Below are 18,420 nucleotides of genomic sequence, written 5' to 3'. Positions count from 1 at the left end.
ATTACCACTGTACCTGCCCGGGCGGCCCTCTCTATTTGTTTATGAAGCTGAACTTCTATCTCTTCAGTGATATTAGGGGGTCTGTAGATTACACCAAATACTATTTTTTCAGTATTTCCCTCCTTTTGTAATTCTACCCACAATGATTCCACATCCTCAGAATCATCACACACTATGGCATCGTTCACACTGACTTTCATACCACTTCTTACATACAGACAGACTCCACCACCTTTTCTGTTCATTCTATCCTTGCGAAACAATGTAAACCCCTGCAGATTAACAGCCCAGTCATGCGAGGAGTCCAGCCATGTCTCAGTGACCCCAACTATATCAATATGTTCCTCCAGTATCAAGGCCTCAAGCTCCCCCATTTTATTTGCTAGGCTTCTGGCATTTGTGAACATACACTTTACATTTCCATCCTTTATGTTATTGGGGTTAATGGGATTCAAGGGTGTAAGTTTTATTTTCCTATGAAGCTTATTCCTATTAACTATTCTAACCCCTCCCTCCGCTCCACCCCCAGGTACATTTATAATTCCCACCTCTCCATCTACACTATCTTCCCCCTCTTTGCTGTAGGTTCCCTCCCCCCAAGTCCCTAGTTTAAACACTCCTCCACCCTTCTAGCCATCTTCTCCCCAAGCAAAGCTGCACCCTCCCCATTGAGGTGCAGCCCGTCCCTACGGTAGAGCCGGTAACCGACAGCGAAGTCAGCCCAGTTCTCCATGAACCCAAACCCTTCCTTCCTACACCAGCTTCTGAGCCACTTGTTTACCTCCCTGATCTCCCGCTGCCTCTCTGGTGCGGCTCGTGGTACTGGTAGTATTTCAGAAAAGACTACCTTGGAGGTCCTTGCCTTAAATCATTTTTAAGGACACTCCACCTACCTCTTACTTTGTCATTGGTGCCAATATGTACCATGACTGCTGGGTCCTCTCCAGCCCCGCCCAACAACCTGTCAACCCGATCCGCGATGTGCCGAACTCGTGCGCCAGGCAGACAACACACTGTTCGGCGATCCCGGTCTTTGTGACAGATTGCCCTGTCTGTCCCCCTAATAATTGAGTCCCCCACCACTAGTACCTGTCTGGCCTGCCCTGTACTCCTCCCTCCCTCCTTACTGGAGCAGACACCCCCCTGGCGGTCAGAGGTGGTATCCTGCTGCAGTTCTCCTAGCTCTGTAATGGCATCCCCCTCATCTGCCAAGCGGGCAAACTTGTTGGGGTGTGCCAGTTCAGGACTAGCCTCCCTGACACTTTTTCCCCTACCCCTCTTTCTAACTGTAACCCAGCTAACTGCCTGACTGTCCTGCAACTCCGTCCCACTGTCCTCCCCCACCTCTACTCCCGAGAGTGCCTGCTCAGTGAGCAGGAGACTCCTCTCCATGTTGTTAATGCTTCTCATTGTTGCCAGTCGCCCCTCTAGATGCAGGATCTGGGCTTCCAAACGGACAACTAGCACACATCTCGCACAACAATATGCACCCTCAAACTGTTGTTCAAGGATTGCATACATTGAACAGGATGTACATTGGACTGCATTTTCCAACATGGAGGCCATCTAGTAATGGGGATTTCACAAATGTATAGGAAAAAACAGACAGTCAAAATTACACTTAAAAATTTTTTGTAGACCTTGTGCGTTCAGAAATTAACACTCACAGCGATCTCAACCTCCTGCTTTCAAACTCCAGTTTTTGAAACTCCTCTTTCACGCCCCCTCTTACACAGCAACACTCAGAAAGAGCAAGCCAACCTAATGTAGGGGGAACTATACTGCCAACCTAATGTTGGGGGAACTATACTGCCAACCTAATGTAGGGGGAACTATACTGCCAACCTAATGTGGGGGAACTACAACCTAATGTAGGGGGAACTATACTGCCAACCTAATGTGGGGGAACTATACTGCCAACCTAATGTGGGGGAACTATACTGCCAACCTAATGTGGGGGAACTATACTACCAATCTAATTTGGGGGAACTATACTACCAATCTAATTTGGGGGAACTATACTGCCAACCTAATGTAGGGGGAACTATACTGCCAACCTAATGTGGGGGGAACTATACTGCCAACCTAATGTGGGGGAACTACAACCTAATGTAGGGGGAACTATACTGCCAACCTAATGTGGGGGAACTATACTACCAACCTAATGTGGGGGAACTACAACCTAATGTAGGGGGAACTATACTGCCAACCTAATGTGGGGGAACTACAACCTAATGTAGGGGGAACTATACTGCCAACCTAATGTGGGGGAACTATACTACCAACCTAATTTCGGGGAACTATACTGCCAACCTAATGTGGGGGAACTACAACCTAATGTAGGGGGAACTATACTGCCAACCTAATGTGGGGGGAACTATACTGCCAACCTAATGTGGGGGGAACTATACTGCCAACCTAATGTGAGGGAACTACAACCTAATGTAGGGGGAACTATACTGCCAACCTAATGTGGGGGAACTATACTACCAACCTAATTTGGGGGAACTATACTGCCAACCTAATGTGGGGGAAACTATGCTGACAATCTAATGTAGGGGGAACTATGCAGCCTACCTAGTGTGGGGGGAACAATGGAAAGGTACTGTACATATGCGGTAGAGGGGTAGTCTTATACGGTGAGTATATCCCAAACTCTATATTTTAACTGTAAAAGTTGGGGGTCGTCTTATACGCCAGAAATTTCGGTATTTATTAATGACCTTGTTGAGGTATTGTATAGTAAAGTAGCAATCTTTGCAGATGATACTAAACTCTGTAAAGCGGTAAACACTATAGAGAACAGTGCACTATTACAAATGGATCTGGATAGGTTGGAGGTTTGGGCTGGGAAGTGGCAGATCTGGTTCAACACTGATAAATGTAAGGTTATGCACATGGGGGTGGGGAATCCAGGCTGGGATAATGTATTAAATGGGTGAACACTTGGGACGACTGATGGGGAAAAGGACTTGGGAGTCTTAGTTAATAGTAAATTTAGCTGTAGTGACCAGTGTCGGGCAGCTACTGCCAAGACAAATAAAATCATGGGGTGCATCAATAGGGGCATAGGTGCCCGCAACTAGGAAATAATTCTACCGCTGTACAAATCACTAGTCAGACCACACATTGAATACTGTGTACAGTACTGGGCATCAGTGTACAAGAAAGATATAGTGGAGCTGGAGAGGGTTCAAAGACGGGCAACCAGGGTAATTCGGGGAATGGGAGGACTACAGTACCCAGAAAGATTATCAGAATTAGGGTTATTTGGTTTAGAAATAATACGGCTTAGGAGCGATCTAATAACTGTGTATAAATATATCAGGGGACAGTACAGAGATCTCTCCCATGATCTATTCATACCCAGGACTGTATCTATAACAAGGGGGCATCCTCTATGTCTTGAGGAAAGAGGGTTTCTACACCAGCACAGACGGAGGTTCTTTACTGTAAGAGCAGTGAGACTGTGGAATTCTCTCCCGGAGGAGGTGGTCATGGTGAACTCTGTAAGAGAGTTCAAAAGGTGCATGAATTCATTTCTAGAAAGTAATAACATTGCTGGTTATGGATACTAGAATTATAGGGACAGAACGTTGATCCAGGGATTTATTCTGACTGCCATATTGGAGTCGGGAAGGAATTTTTACCTCTAGTATGAGGTTTTTTTTGCCTTCCTCTGGATCAACTCAGCAGGAACTCAAAAGGGATATAGGTTGAACTTGATGGACTCTGGTCTTTTTTCAACCTTATAAACTATGTAGCTATGTTCTAGATTTAGGTCAATTGATTTTAACTAGGAGATAATATTAAAAAAATAAATGCAAATTTATCTTCTATAGAGCAACAAGTTAATATTCTCTATCCCAAATTAGCATAGTTTTGCTAAATTTAGCTCTTTTACTGCTAAAATTTGAATGTAAATACCCTTTTATATATCTTAGTAAATAGCAAGTGTTATACCTTTTCATGGTAGTACATCACTATTTCCTAAACGCATCTAATTGCCTAACAGCACTAAAAACTGTGACACAATTAGGCTAGGTTCATACTACGTCCTTGCAGAGTTCAGTTTTGATATTCCGCTTAGAAGTTCCGTTGCAGCAGAATCTAATTGCCGTCATTGGGATTTCACTGCTCAGTGCACTCTATGGGATTTCAGCAGTGGAGCTGAAATTCTGTAGTTGAAAGAATGATCTTGCTCATTCTTTCAGCAGAATCCCCAGGGAATACATTGCAGTCTTTGTGGACAGCAATGTTCGTGCCGTCCTAGTGCCGACTGATTCAGTTGGCGCTGACACCACCCGCAGTCTGAACCCAGCCTTAGGATTCAGTTTGATAGGTGCAGTATATCAATTATACTAGTGCCTGAGTGGCAACTCTGAGTAAGCATCATGCTTTTTGTTCAGTACGCTTCATGCTCTCAGCACCAGGACCAAAAGTGGAATATATACGTCCTAAATATAGTTGCTAACAATAAAGTGAACATTTTGGGACCCAAACAATAAAGTGAACATTTTGGGACCAAAGTTCAGTCAGAAAGCAATCTTCAGTTTCACTGGAGCTGATCACATATATTAAGGAACACTTAAACTATAAGAAATGTCTTGCCTAAAAAGAAATTGCATACCTAGAAATGCTTAATTTAAAGTTCTAAAATGGTTTCCTACCTTCCTTTCCTACTTAGTGCTTTGGTCAGTATGTTACTCTGACTTTTATGCCGTATACGGGTAAGGTCACACATAGTGCATCAGCAGTGTAAAGTATCTCACATGTTACTGACCGCCCCTTGAGTCAGCCTCCTACTTTGCCCGTCTGTCCTGGTTTGTATGCTCGTAGCAGCAATATACTGCTATGGGCAGACACAGACTCGCATACTCACAGACATCGCGGCCACTCGGCCTTGCAGATGGAGTGGCCGCAATGTCTGAGTACACTGCACACGCGCTCCTCGGAGCTCAGTCTGTGTCTGCGCATAGCGGCATTTTTGCTGCTACCAGAAGACAAACCAGGACACACAGGCAAAGTAGGAGGCTGACTCTAGGGGCGGTCAGTAGTGCTACATGTGACCTTACCCTTAAAGTTATTGTCCAGTGAAAGACAACTGGGGATAAGGGATAAGTGTTTGATTGCAGGGAGGGGGTCCGACTGCTGTAACATTCTGCGATCTTCTTAATGGCACTGCAGACACGCCCCATTAATTTCTGTGGGAGTGCTAAAGAGCATGTACACATCATTTTTGTTATTTTTGTTCAGTCAAATTTGAAAAAAGTTTAAATGTACCATTTTGAAAGACAGAGCAAAATCAAAGTTTATCCCAAGGTAGTGGACTTGTGGGGGCGAGGGGAAAGGGTAAGACCATTGGCTATAAGTGATACTTTTTGTGGTATTAGTGGTTTGGTGGGGGGTGGTATTGAGGGAGATGGGGAAACATGATGATATTTTCATTATGTTGGGTTTTGAGAAAGGGAAGGATGTCATAGAAGATAGACACTCTGGGGGAGATTAATCAAAACATGTCCAGAGGAAAAGTTGCTGAGTTGCCCATTGCAACCAATCAGATCGCTTCTTTCATTTTTGAAAAGGCCTGTGAAAAATGAAAGTGATCTGATTGGTTGCTATGGGCAACTCAGGGACCTTTCCTCTGGACAGGTTTTGATAAACCTTCCCCTCTGACACTGATAGAAAGGTGTGAGAACATACAGTGCATTCAGCTGCCTACAATGGGTATTAAAACTCAAAAGCAGGTTGAAATAGCCTAAAACATGCTTTGAGTGTACACTTGTAAATGGATAGGTACTACTGTATCACCAGAAGTTTACTACATGAACGTTATTAAGGAAAATAAACTCTCTTATAATAAAAATAGAAACTTTCATTTTATCTGAGCATCTTCACTGCATATTTCCTTTATGGGAGTACATTAAATTAATGCATAGTATAAAGCAAAGAAATGCATTTTTAAAACAGAATGCTGTAGGCATAATATTTGCTGGTTCAATGCTGGCGTCTCGGCTGATCCATGGCCCCTCCTATCCGGAGGACAAGTCTACAAAGTTTAGCAAAGTCAGCAAACTTTATGCCTATAGCATTTTCTTTTGTAACTGCAGCTCCTTAAAATTAACTTGCCTGTTTACTGTAAATATAGCATTATGCTCTTTTGTTCCTTTGTGCATATTACTTCTAAAAGCTCTTCTGATAACTTGGTGTAGTTCTAGATAGATTGAATTCTATAGTAATATGTAATATACATATACACTGTACACACGAGATAGCAGGGGGGAAAAAATGTTTGCTATTGAGAGCCTAAATTAAATTCTGCTACATTTTATTAATTTGTTTCTCATTGCTGCTGGGGAAGAATACAATAAAGAGCAGAATATAAATCATTTTTCAAGTACATTAAAATTCAGTACAAATTTTACATAGACTGGCAATATGAATACTAGAATGTAGGTAAAATGGATAGTTATTTTTATATTACATGTTTAAAATAAGTTTGTGGCATGATTTTCAAATGTAGAATCTTCACCTCCCCCACCCTATTTTCCAGTTGCTCTAAGGCTGGCTTCACACCACGATTTGAACTTCCGATGCATAGATACGATTTCGGAAGCTCAAATCGCCTGAAATCGTATCTGTGCAGGGACAGGTACTGACAGATACGGAGCCATTAACTATTATGGGGCTGGGGACCCCATTGTAGTCTGCTAGTGACTACAATCTGGTCATTTTCTCAGCATGTCAGATTTTTGACACAGACTGAAAATCATGGTGTACAGATACAATTTCAGGCGATTTGACCTTTTGAAATCGTATCTGTGCAGTGGACACTCAAATCATGATGTGAAGCCAGACTAAAATGTACTTATTACTTAAGTGAACCTGTCAGCAGATTTTACCATACATAACACATGGCAACACGTTATATATGTTGAGATCTTCTTCTTTACCTTCCCCAGAAGACGTTCTACCTGCAGGGATGATGAGGATATATACTAGTTTAGAAGTGTCTCCCGCCAACCCCTGTAAGTAGTCCCCTCGGTGGGGAGCTATACTTACCTAGTCCCATCTGCTCTGCTGTAATCGCATTCCCTCAGCGTGATTGGCAGTCCGGGGACAACCCCCGCCATCGCTCTGCTTTGTCTGCTTAATGAGCAGAGTGGTGACGAGGCTGTCAATAACACTGAGGAGGCATGATTACAGCCAGAGGCGATGGGACTAGGTCACTAAAGCTCCCCCTCCCAGGTGATTATTTATGGGGTCAGCGGGTAACACTTTCTAACATCATATCCTCACCATCCCTGTGCGGAGAGGGTGCGGAAGTTTTTACGATATATAATGCGTTGCTACGCATTATATATGGTAAAATCTGATGACAGGGTCCCTTTATGAAATGTACTGTTACACCAGGCCTATTAAAATCACTAGCACCTAAGATTCACTTATCTGTACTCTGGCTAATAGAGGGTTGTGAACCTTCTATAATACCTTTATGCCCTTAGTACAGTACATGACTGATGAACCGGTAATACAACTAATTAGCGTAAAGAACAATAAGCAGAAAATTAAGAAAGAAAAATGTGGTTATATGCAGAGATCCTGTAGTTTCAACTGCAGCTGAGAGCATGGCACACAGGAAAAATAAAGACAAAAGCAGTAGCAGTAGTGTTATGTATGTGAGAAGAAATGGGGTCAGACAAATAATGCTATGGGCACTTATTAGTCTTGATGTTTTTGTACATTCAGAGAAGTAGTTTCAAAATATCTCCAAATAGTGCGCTTGATTCTAATTACAAGGGCCTTTTATGTAATTTTTTTTTCTTACGTGAAGCCGTTCCCAAGATATGCCCAAAAATCCTAAAATATAAATTGGCTCCTTTGGTGCATCTGGGGTGTTCTAAGCCCCTTAGTGCACTGGTGTGCCTGCTTTGCTGGTCCCTGGACAACATCCCCTTGATAAATATTCATAACTCTGCATTGAAGCACGTGGCTGCTACTTGTTGAGTTGCTGCTTATGTGCCATGATGTTCTGGGCCGATTGTGCTAGAGATCTGACTCTGCACATGCTGTATCTCACAACATAGTGGCTACATGCTTCAGGGCAGAGTTGTGAATATTTATTAGGAGGTATTGTCCACAAACCAGCCAGGCAAGCATACAAGTGTACCAGTTGCCCCGCTTGTGCCAAGGGTTAATTTAGATATTAACAAAGACCCTTTTTATCAGAATCTGTGTCATATGCACGATTAGCCTGTACCAGCAGGATAATGTGAGTGACACTGTTGTCAGTTTCCCTTTATAGGAGAAATGCGACGAAATATTTTTAATTTCCCCTGTGCTCGGCATGCAATAACTACAAACATTTTTTTTTTTTAACTCCCCTTCCTACGTTCCCCTGTTGCGCCGATATTGGCGTCCCAGTCCTCAAGTGCTGGTCTTCTTCCTGGTTCCTAGGCTCGGTGATTCACACTGTGCTCAGCGTATCGCCGGCCGCGGCGATGTCCCGCCTCGGGCCGGTGATAGGCTGAGCGCACTGTCATGTAAGGAGCCTGGGCCCTCTCCCTGCTGCCCGGGCTCCTTACATGACAGTGCGCTCAGCCTATCACAGGCCAAGGCAGGACATCAGTGTAGCCGGCGATACACTGAATGCAGCATGAGTCACCGAGCCCAGGAACCAGGAAGAAGACCAGCACTGGAGGACCGGGACGCAGATATCGGCACAACGGGGAAACTTAGGAAGGTGAGTTAAAGTTTTTTTGTGTTTTTTTTTTTTTTTTTTTAAAGTTTTTGCAGCCCAGGCACAGGGGAAATGAAAAATGTTTTCCCGCATTTCTCCTTTAAACATCCTTTACTTTTATTATACCTGTTTACCTATTTTGCTACAGTAATCTCTCTATCTTGTCGGCAAACACCCTCTATAATAATTAAAACAGACATAAACATTCACTGCTATAATATTCTCCCACACTTGATAGCACCAGGGCTGCTTCTAAAGAACCAGCAAAGGTTCTGTTCAGTCCATGTTCTCCAAGGCTCAATGTATAATCATCTGCCCCTCCATGAAACATGACTACTGACATTCTATGTACAGATCCACCCAGAAAACACAGCGACAACAGTAGATGCCATGGCTAATCACAAAAGGAATCACAACATCTAAGCAGTAAGACAGAAGAAGAGGGCTTCCTCTGACACCCCAGTAAAGACCATTGTAATCTCCCTAAATAAAGTAACATGCCATTTATACCACATGTAGAATTCTGTAAAACCCTGCAACCATTATTTTTTTTGTACATAATCACTGGCTACACACTATATAAATTAGCTTTTGTGCCCCCCTTATTTGACCTCTTAGAGGTCAGACCCCCACTGTTCATATCATGGTGGTATATTCTAACAATAGGACAGTGCATTCCTTGTTTATTACTTTAAATGCACTATTGATTTCTGGTAATGAAATAGGTACACTTTAATGTGCAGTAAAGAAAGCACATATGTGCACTCACCGCTCAATGGAGACAATTCGGTATTGGAGTCCAGTCCACGGGAAGCTGGGTTTCAGCATCGGCGCAGATAGAACCGCTCTCGGATTCTACGGCGGCAGTTTCACACGTGAATGTGTGCTTCTTCCAGCCTCAAAGTTACGTAATCGCGCCAGGTAGTTACCATGGTGATTGTAAATAACAATGACAAGGGGTGAATAGGGTCAAAAAAGAACCAAACACCACATGCATGTGTAGAAGCAAAAGGAAAAAGGAGCCAACCAAGGTAAGTGAACACCTGCGAATAAAATAAAAAGTGAATGGAAATGTGGAACCACATGAGTAAGCCTGGAAAATGTAAAGTGTCTTATAGAAAACATAAAAAATGGATGGAAGAAGCACAAAATAAATAGAACAGAAAGAGCAAAGATTAATTAAAGATGGCTATCACATATTAGAAAAATAGTATAAAATACCAAAAACGTGAGAGATATAAAGAGTTAAACCAAAAAGGGAGACCTGTCTACTCGATCATTAAAACTGGCAGGACCCTGAGCCCCAGTCCTCAGGATTGTGTGGGCTTCATGTTGTGGAAGTAAATTGTGGAGGTTGCCCCGTGTCAGGTGTGACAATTTTTTGGAGGCCACCTACAACATGAAGCCCGCAAGATCCTGAGGACTGGGGCTCAGGGTCCTGCCGGTTTTAACGATCGAGTAGACATGTCTCCTTTTTGGTTTAACTCTTTATATCTTTCACGTTTTTTGGTATTTTATACTATTTTTCTAATATGTGATTGCCATCTTTAATTAATCTTTGCTGTTTCTGTTCTATTTATTTTGTGCTTCTTCCATCCATTTTTTGGGTTTTCTATTAGTCACTTTACATATTCCAGGCTTACTCATGTGGTTTCACATTTCCATTCACTTTTGTTTTATTCGCAGGTGTACACTTACTTGGTTGGCTTCTTTTTCCTTTTTCTTCTACACATGCATGTGGTGTTTGGTTCTTTTTTTTACCCTATTCACTCCCTGTCATTGTTGTTTACAATCACCATGGTAACTACACCTTGTTCTGTTGCTGTTAAATACCTGGCGCGATGACGTAACTTTGAGGCCGGAAGAAGCACGCATTCACGTGTGAAACTGCCGGTGTAGCCTCCGAGCGCGGTTCTACCTGCGCCGATGCTGAAACCCAGCTTCCCGTGAACTGGACTACCATACCGAATTGTCTCCGTTGAGTGAGAGCATGTACATGCTTTCTTTACTGCATATATTGATACTTCATACATTTGTATGTGCACCCCGCAGGAGATAATGCAATAGGCTGCCGAGACCACACTGCATCTTTACCCCAGGTGAAGTAGCCTCTTTGTGTGCTCTCTCCTTTCTTGCCTCTCCATTGTTTTGCTACACTTTAATGTGCACTGACCACTGCATTGATTTTAGTGCTTGAAAAACAATACATGTTTCATGCTTCTTATTTTAAGCTATAGATGTTGTGATGACCTGCCTATATAGATTTACTGACAGGTACAATAAATAAGATTGGTGCATTGGTGCTCATAGACCAGTCCACCTCTACTATCAGTAAGTGAAATATATGAATTCAGTCATTTATTTGTATAAAACGGTCAGTGCCTAGTTACCTGTGTTTTGAATGGAGCACTTTTCTTTAGGGTGTAACAGAGATGGGAAGGACTAGAAAAAAACAGTTTCATTCTGCAGTATGGAATATGTTAGGTTATTATGATGATGATCTGTTCTTAACACAGTATTCAAGCTATATGCCCTTTAGACCCTTATGACTGTTACATGTCCCGCTGCTTACCTTGGTCAAACTGCCACTCTTTGGACTTTCTCCTCTGCACTGTTGCAGGCTGTCACTTTAAGGATCTGTGCACCACCCTGATTTCTGTCCACCACCAATTTGAGAGCACTTTTCTCTTTCTGTAGTTGCCTGAGCAATAGTGTAGTTCCTGCATAGTGAATGTGTCTGTATCCTGTCCTGCTGATATCACAACCTTGTACCGGCTTGATTCTCCTGTATATAACCTGGACCGGTGACCACACCTCTGTCTGCTGATCAAGCCTACTGTACCTGGAACAGCGGGTCCACATCCGTTGGGGTGTTAAAATAAAAGACAACTGACAATCTTTGTAAATTCTCCAGTCTCACCTGTAAATTCTGGAATACAAATCAAACACTAAGAATACAATTTTTACAGAAGATCAATATGACATATAATGTTTGACTATATCTGAGGCTGACTGACTGGTAAATTGTTTTTTCTTTTCCTCCTCTCTGTAAATATTTTGAGATCAACATCCAGCACAAAAATGTCTTTCAATTTGTAAAACTACTCCACTCTGCATTTTGTTTATAAAAAAAAAAAAAAGTCACGTTTGTTCTGGGGGAAAAACTGTTCTATTTTGCTCCATGAAAATTTTACATGTCTGGGGTGTAGTCACCCTATATTTGCACCTTCATAAAGAAAAAAGTTGGACAAAATTATGGTAGAAACAAACTCTAATGAACATTAACATCAAACTACCGTATTTTTTGCCCTATAGGACGCATCGGCATATAAGACGCACCCAATTTTAAAGGTGCAAAATCTAGAAAAACAAGATTCTGAACCCAACAGTGATCTTCAACCTGCGGACCTCCAGATGTTGCAAAACTACAACTCCCATCATGCCCGGACAGCAAACGACTGTCCGTGCATGCTGGGAGTTGTAGTTTTGCAACATCTGGAGGTCCGCAGGTTGAAGACCACTGGATAGGAGGTAATACTCACGTGTCCCCACCGCTCCGGACCAGTCACCGCTGCCCTGGATGTCACTCCATCGCTGTCGCCGCATCCTCGGGGTGTCTCCGACGCTCCAGACGTCTTCTTCCCCGGGATCCACACTCTCCGTCGCCGTCATCACATCGCTACGCACGCCGCTCCTACTGGATGACAGGACGGCGTGGGCGACAACGTGATGACGACGAAGGAGATACGAAGGAGAGTGCCGGCCATGCAGGGGATCCCAGCACTGAGCAGACACCGAGGAGGCCGGTAAGGTCCCTGCCGGTGTCCTGTAAGCTGTTCGGGACGCCGCGATTTCACCCCGGCGGTCCCGAACAGCCCGACTGAACAGCCGGGTTAGTGTCACTTTCACCTCAGATGCGGCGGTCAGCTTTGATCGCCGCGTCTGAAGGGTTAATACAGGGCATCACTGCGATCGGTGATGTCCTGTATTAGCCGCGGGACCCGGCCGTTGATGGCCACAGGTATAGGCCGTATAAGACGCACCAACTTTCTCCCCCCCCCCCCCCCCCAGTTTTGGGGAAGAAAAAGTGCGTATTATACGGCGAAAAATACGGTATGTAAAACATAGCATCAGCTATATACTTGATCAAGTTGAAGTAATAACTAATGTGCAGTCTCTTGCATGCCTCTTTGGTAATCTTTGGAATTTAATTAAAAAAAAGCTATCTAAGGCCTAACAAGTTAAGGAAAAATGTGCACTCTACTAAGACAACATTGCCCTTTTAGCTGTGATTGAGACCCCAGCTGGTGACTGTGGGATAACTTTCACTTATTAATTAAATAGTTTTAATATTTATACAAATTTAGAATGAGGAGTCCATGCAGGTATGGTGATTCATGCATTAAATATGGTGCATTCAATCTGATAGACTAAGAATGGTACTTAATATACCACCATCCCTTTTAGGTTTCAGTTTCTTGATTTAAACTATCCCTTTTAGGGGTGGAACTTTGTGAAGACTCCGCCCTTCTACTTTCTAAACCTGAAGATCTGCAACCTGAAGGCAAGAGCTATGGTCTTAAAAACATAACTGAAGGTCTCCCCCATCATTCAGCAGCACCATGGTGTATATCAGGTAAAGATGGTGTAAAATACATTTAAGGTGTAGCTGTATGGAACATAGTCGCTAAAAAGCTCTTTGTAAGACTAAGCTCATATGTGTGTTCAGTGCTCCATTACAGATGCAAAATAACTGAACAGATTGCACAACTAACACCAACGGAGAGAAAAAAAACAGGCAGCATTCTTTTCTCCGCTCAATTTTCTTAATTTAAATGGATTATGTGAATAGAGCTCCACACACAGATGTGAACAAGCCCTAAAGTTTATTTCTGTTATTTGGCTATGGCAGGTGCTTTGGGGGGTGAGCTTGGGCACTCTTAACCAGTCTGCAGCTTCTGTGTGTTTCACGCTATGTTTAGATACTTTTGTAGCATAGCCACAATTATAGTGGACCTGTCTGGAGGTTTTTAGGATAGGATATAAAGTAAGGGCAAAGCTGTAGGGCCTTTGCCCCTGAATCCATACGTAGTATTTGACCCCTCCAGCACAGATATATCAGACTTTAAGAAGAAATGCAAATGCTTGAATACAGGGTAGAGGTGTGGATTACAGTGCAACCTAGTGACTGTCAATCATGACCAGCGCACAAAGGGAAGTGACTAACTGGTGAATAGGCTGGTCTATAGGCGGGTCAGTCACGTTGGCACTAAGGGCCCACCTCCAAACCTTACTGTGCACACAGGGCTGTAGCAGGAAAGCCCTTGGTGTCCTGAACTATTACCACCTTCCTACAGACACAAAGTGCTCTCCAGCCCTTAGCCATCCTCTCTCTCAGCCAAATGTAGTCTGAAATTCCAGGAAATCCTTTAAATTTATCAAGGTTGCAAAAAAATTAATTCCACAGTATCTCCAGTGGCTCCTCCATGATACACAGATAACCCATTCCCATGTTCTGCTACAATGGTATAGTTCATGAAAGAAAAAAAAATGATTGTTGTTTTTGTAGAATTCAGAGAGGATTCTGTCTAGAGGAAATAATATACTTCTGGTGTAGCAGTAGACATGTAAACCTGCTGAAAGTGAGTGCTTTGCTATAAATGATGCTTTGTTTAAAACCTTAAGGACCAAGGACGTATGAGTACGTCCTTGGTCCCGCTCCCGTGATATAACGCGGGGTCCCACGGTGACCCAGCATCGTATCACGGCGTGCCTGGCGTCATAGTGAAGCCAGGACCCGCCGCTAATAGCGCACGGCACTGATCGCGGTGCCGCACGCTATTAACTCTCTAGCCGCGTGCTCAAAGCTGAGCCACGTGGCTAAAAGTGAAAGTAAAAAGTGCCGGTTAGCTCACGGAGCTGTTCGGAATCGCCGCGGTGAAATCGTGGCATCCCGAACAGCTGTACTACAGGAGGAAGGTCTCTTATATTCCTTCCTGCAGTCCGATCGCCGAGATCCAGGCTTGAGCAATCAATCGCCTAAAACCCTGATCAATGCTTCCCTATGGAGATGCATTGAACACTGTTTAAGATCAGTAAATGCAATGTTATAGCCCCCTATGGTACCGACAAAAACTTCAGATCACGGCGCAAAAGATGAACCCTCATAGCGCCCTGAACACGGAAAAATAAAAAAAGTTATGGGGGTCAGAAGATGACAATTTTAAAGGTATAAATTTTCCTGCATGTAGTTATGATTTTTTTTCTGAAGTAATACAAAATCAAACCTATATAAGTAGGGTATAATTTTAACCGTATGGACCTAGAGAATAAAGATAAGGTGTCTTTTTTAACCAAAAATGTACTACGTAGAAACGGAAGCCCCCAAAAGTTAGAAAATGGCTGTAGTTTTTCAATTTTGTCGCACAATGATTTTTTTTTCCCGTTTCGCCGTAGATTTTTGGGTAAAATGACTGATATCATTACAAAGTAGAATTGGGGGCGCTAAAAATAAGTCATGATACAGATTTTTAGGTGCAAAATTTAGAGTTATGTTTTTTTAAATGTAAGGAGGAAAAAACGAAAGAGCAAAAACCGAAAAACGCCCGGTCCTTAAGGGGTTAAATCTTGCTTTATGCATTTAGGAGATGTGAATTTGATTACTTTACCAGATGCATTTACTTTTGCAAATTATGGTTACAGTGAACTAGATTCTAAAATTCTTTTGCAAATGAGATGTTTAAATTGGTAGACTGGAAATCGGTATACTCCAAAGTGCATAAAAGTACTGTACTTCACACACATTTTCAGTTTAACTGTAATCTATCTTAGTATTGTGCGCAGGTATATTGTTGACTTGGATTTCTCAAATCTAAAAAAGGAGCAACAGATTTCGTGCAATTTGGAATGATTTGCTTTTCCTTCATTTACACTTGTTATGTCTTTTTATAGAGGTGATTGATCTAGCTTCTTCTAGGCTCAGAGAGAATTGTTTTGCTTGATGCAGTATTGAATACTTGTCAATTTCTCTGTGTTGGCCATGATATATAAAACCAAGCTGGCTGCGGCCAAATGTACCTGTTCTTCCCATCATATTCTAGAGGAAATATGTGTGCAAATGACATGCACAATGTACAACAAATGTTGACTTTATTCATTTCAATCAGAGGGCGTCATCTAGGTTTTTTATTTTTTCAATGTAAATACAGAAATTGGATATGATGCAAATTTGTGTTTGTTTGCTGAGCTTTATAGCTCCATTAAATATCCCTTAAACAAATGAATGTAAATATTTGGATTAATGGCACATGTTTTTCCAGATAGAGTATAGGAAACAATTATGGAACCACTCAATCATTTTGAGTAACAACTTATGGAATTATCTTACCATTAACATCTCTAGCAAAAAGTCTAAAAATGTGGTAAAGAAAGTGCCTACTGACCTTACCAAACTGTGGCATTTGACTTAAAGGGGTACTCCCATGGAAAACTTTTTTTTTATCAACTGGTGCCAGAAAGCTAATCAGATTTGTAAATCACTTCTATTAAAAAATCTTAATCCTTCCAGAACTTTTTAGGGGCTTTATACTAAAGGAAAATCCAAAAAAGAAATGCATTTCCTCTGATGTCATGACCACAGTGCTCTCTGCTGTCCATTTTAGGAACTGTCCAGAGCAGGAGAATATCCCCATAGCAACCATATGCTGCTCTGGACAGTTCCTAAAAAGGACAGCAGAGGTCAGCAGAGAGCACTGTGGTCATGACATCAGAGTAAATGCATTTCTTTTTTGAATTTCTCTTTAGTATACAGCCCCTAAAATGTGCTGGAAGGATTAAGATTTTTTAATAGAAGTGATTTACAAATCTGTTTAACTTTCTGGCACCAGTGGATTTAAAAAAAAAAAAAAAGTTTTCCACGGGAGTACCCCTTTAATGAAAGAAAGAACAGGCTCAACAAGTAAATTGTCAGTTAAACCAGTGGAAAGCATTATAAAATGTTTTTAACATGGAGTGTGGGAAAATATGCTGATTGTTCCCATTTTGTCTTTCGTACATTTTTGTAAGTACGGTATACATAAATAGAAATGTAGATTAAAGAAGACACCAAAGTCTCAGTATAAAGAATTTAACCCCATAAGGACTGAGCGTTTTTCCGTTTTTGCACTTTTGTTTTTTCCTCCTTACCTTTTAAAAATCATAACCCTTTCAATTTTGCACCTAAAAATCCATATGATGGCTTATTTTTGAAGGCGAGGAGGAAAAAACGAAAACGTAAAAATAAAATTGTCTGTGTCCTTAAGGCCCAAATGGGCTTCATCCTTAAGGGGTTATACTTTTAATAAGGAAGGGGTTAATGGGTGTTTTTTAACTTTTTATTTAACTTTTTTTATTTACACTTTTAGTCCCCTGAGGGGACTTTTAGGAGGAATCATTAGATTCCTCATACAGATCAATGTGGTTTCATAGAACCACATTGATCTGTGTGCTCTGCACTCAATTGATAAAGCCTGGTCCTGCCAAGCTTTATCATTCCCAGCGCAGCAGCCGGCATAGGATGTGAGGTAAGCTCTCCGGCTACCTCAGCAGTGGATGCCCCTCTTCCCCCCAGCGATCAAGCTCAGGGGGACGATCCACCCCACTGAACCACCAGGGATGGTTTAAATGTCCCTTTAGACGCTGCTGTCAACTTTGACAGCGGCGATCTAAAGGGTTAATAGCCGTCCGCGTGTCTGTTATTAACACCGCTCCATACAACAGTTGCTGTCTCAACACAAGCCTGCTCGTCCTTAGACGGCAACCGGTTAAAGTAATATGCCTTCAAAATGAAATGCACAACAAATAAAAAAAACAAATGGGCAGAAACAAGAGTCATCTGAAAGAAATTTACATGTACAAAACAAATTAGGAAACCAGCACTAAACAGGGCTATAGAGGGCTAAAGAGAAATGATAACAAGTGGAGGCGTGTGGAGGATTGAATGAAAGCAATACATTTACAATACATTTCTCCACTCTTATGTTGTTTATGCCACATTCTGACCCTACTATCTTGAATTGAGACTCAGTAGATTAGGCAACAATCTTCCAGTCTTCCATTGTCTTCCAGTTGCCAATCTGATTAAAGATTTGATGTGTTGTGCATTCAGAGATGAAATTCTTTATACCTTGCTTGTAATAAGTGGTTATTTGAGTTACTGTTGCCTTCGTTTCATTTCAAACCAGTCTGCTCGTGTTGATTTCAGTCAGCTAGGGACTCTAATCTGCTCATTTTTTGGATCTTATCAGTTTTTGTTACCAGACTGAGACTGCAGTAGACCACTCTTTACGATCCCGCAATAAATACTGATACGGTCCAAAAATGAACCGACCAGAATCACTAGTTGACTCCATCTGGTTCATAGAAATGTATGTGCATACGTATTTCTGCACTTAGGGTGCATTCACACCACGTTTTGTACATATGGATGCCGGATCCAGCGGGGGGGAGGGGCAAACCGGGCGCTCCCGTACCCCGGCCGGATCAGCCCGTGACTCCATTTACTTTAGCGACCCGACCGGAGTCAAATGGTGACTCCGGTCGGCTCAGTTTTGACCCGTATGCGGTTTCCTGACCGGACCTAAAACCGTAGTTTACTACGGTTTTAGGTCCGGTCCAAAACCGCATACGGGTCAAAACTGAGC

The 18,420-nt window shown here is 42.3% G+C and overlaps 1 protein-coding gene across 4 annotated transcripts in view; it reads left to right on the top strand.

Moving 5' to 3' along the window:
* The window catches only part of ARHGAP10 (Rho GTPase activating protein 10), a 280,920-nt gene that overhangs the window by 191,461 nt on the left and 71,039 nt on the right, over positions 1 to 18,420 (top strand). For 3 of the 4 annotated variants that reach the window (XM_056562829.1, XM_056562830.1, XM_056562832.1), the window contains exon 20: positions 13,242 to 13,376. The exons of the other annotated variant lie outside the window; for it this stretch is intronic. In XM_056562829.1, coding sequence (XP_056418804.1) covers positions 13,242 to 13,376 — 135 coding nt within the window. The remainder of the gene's footprint in view (positions 1 to 13,241; positions 13,377 to 18,420) is intronic. 4 annotated transcript variants of the gene reach the window in all.

This window comes from Hyla sarda, chromosome 1, assembly GCF_029499605.1.
Source record: "Hyla sarda isolate aHylSar1 chromosome 1, aHylSar1.hap1, whole genome shotgun sequence".
NCBI classification, from domain to species: Eukaryota; Metazoa; Chordata; class Amphibia; order Anura; family Hylidae; genus Hyla; species Hyla sarda.
This window is presented reverse-complemented; position numbering and strand designations above follow the sequence as displayed.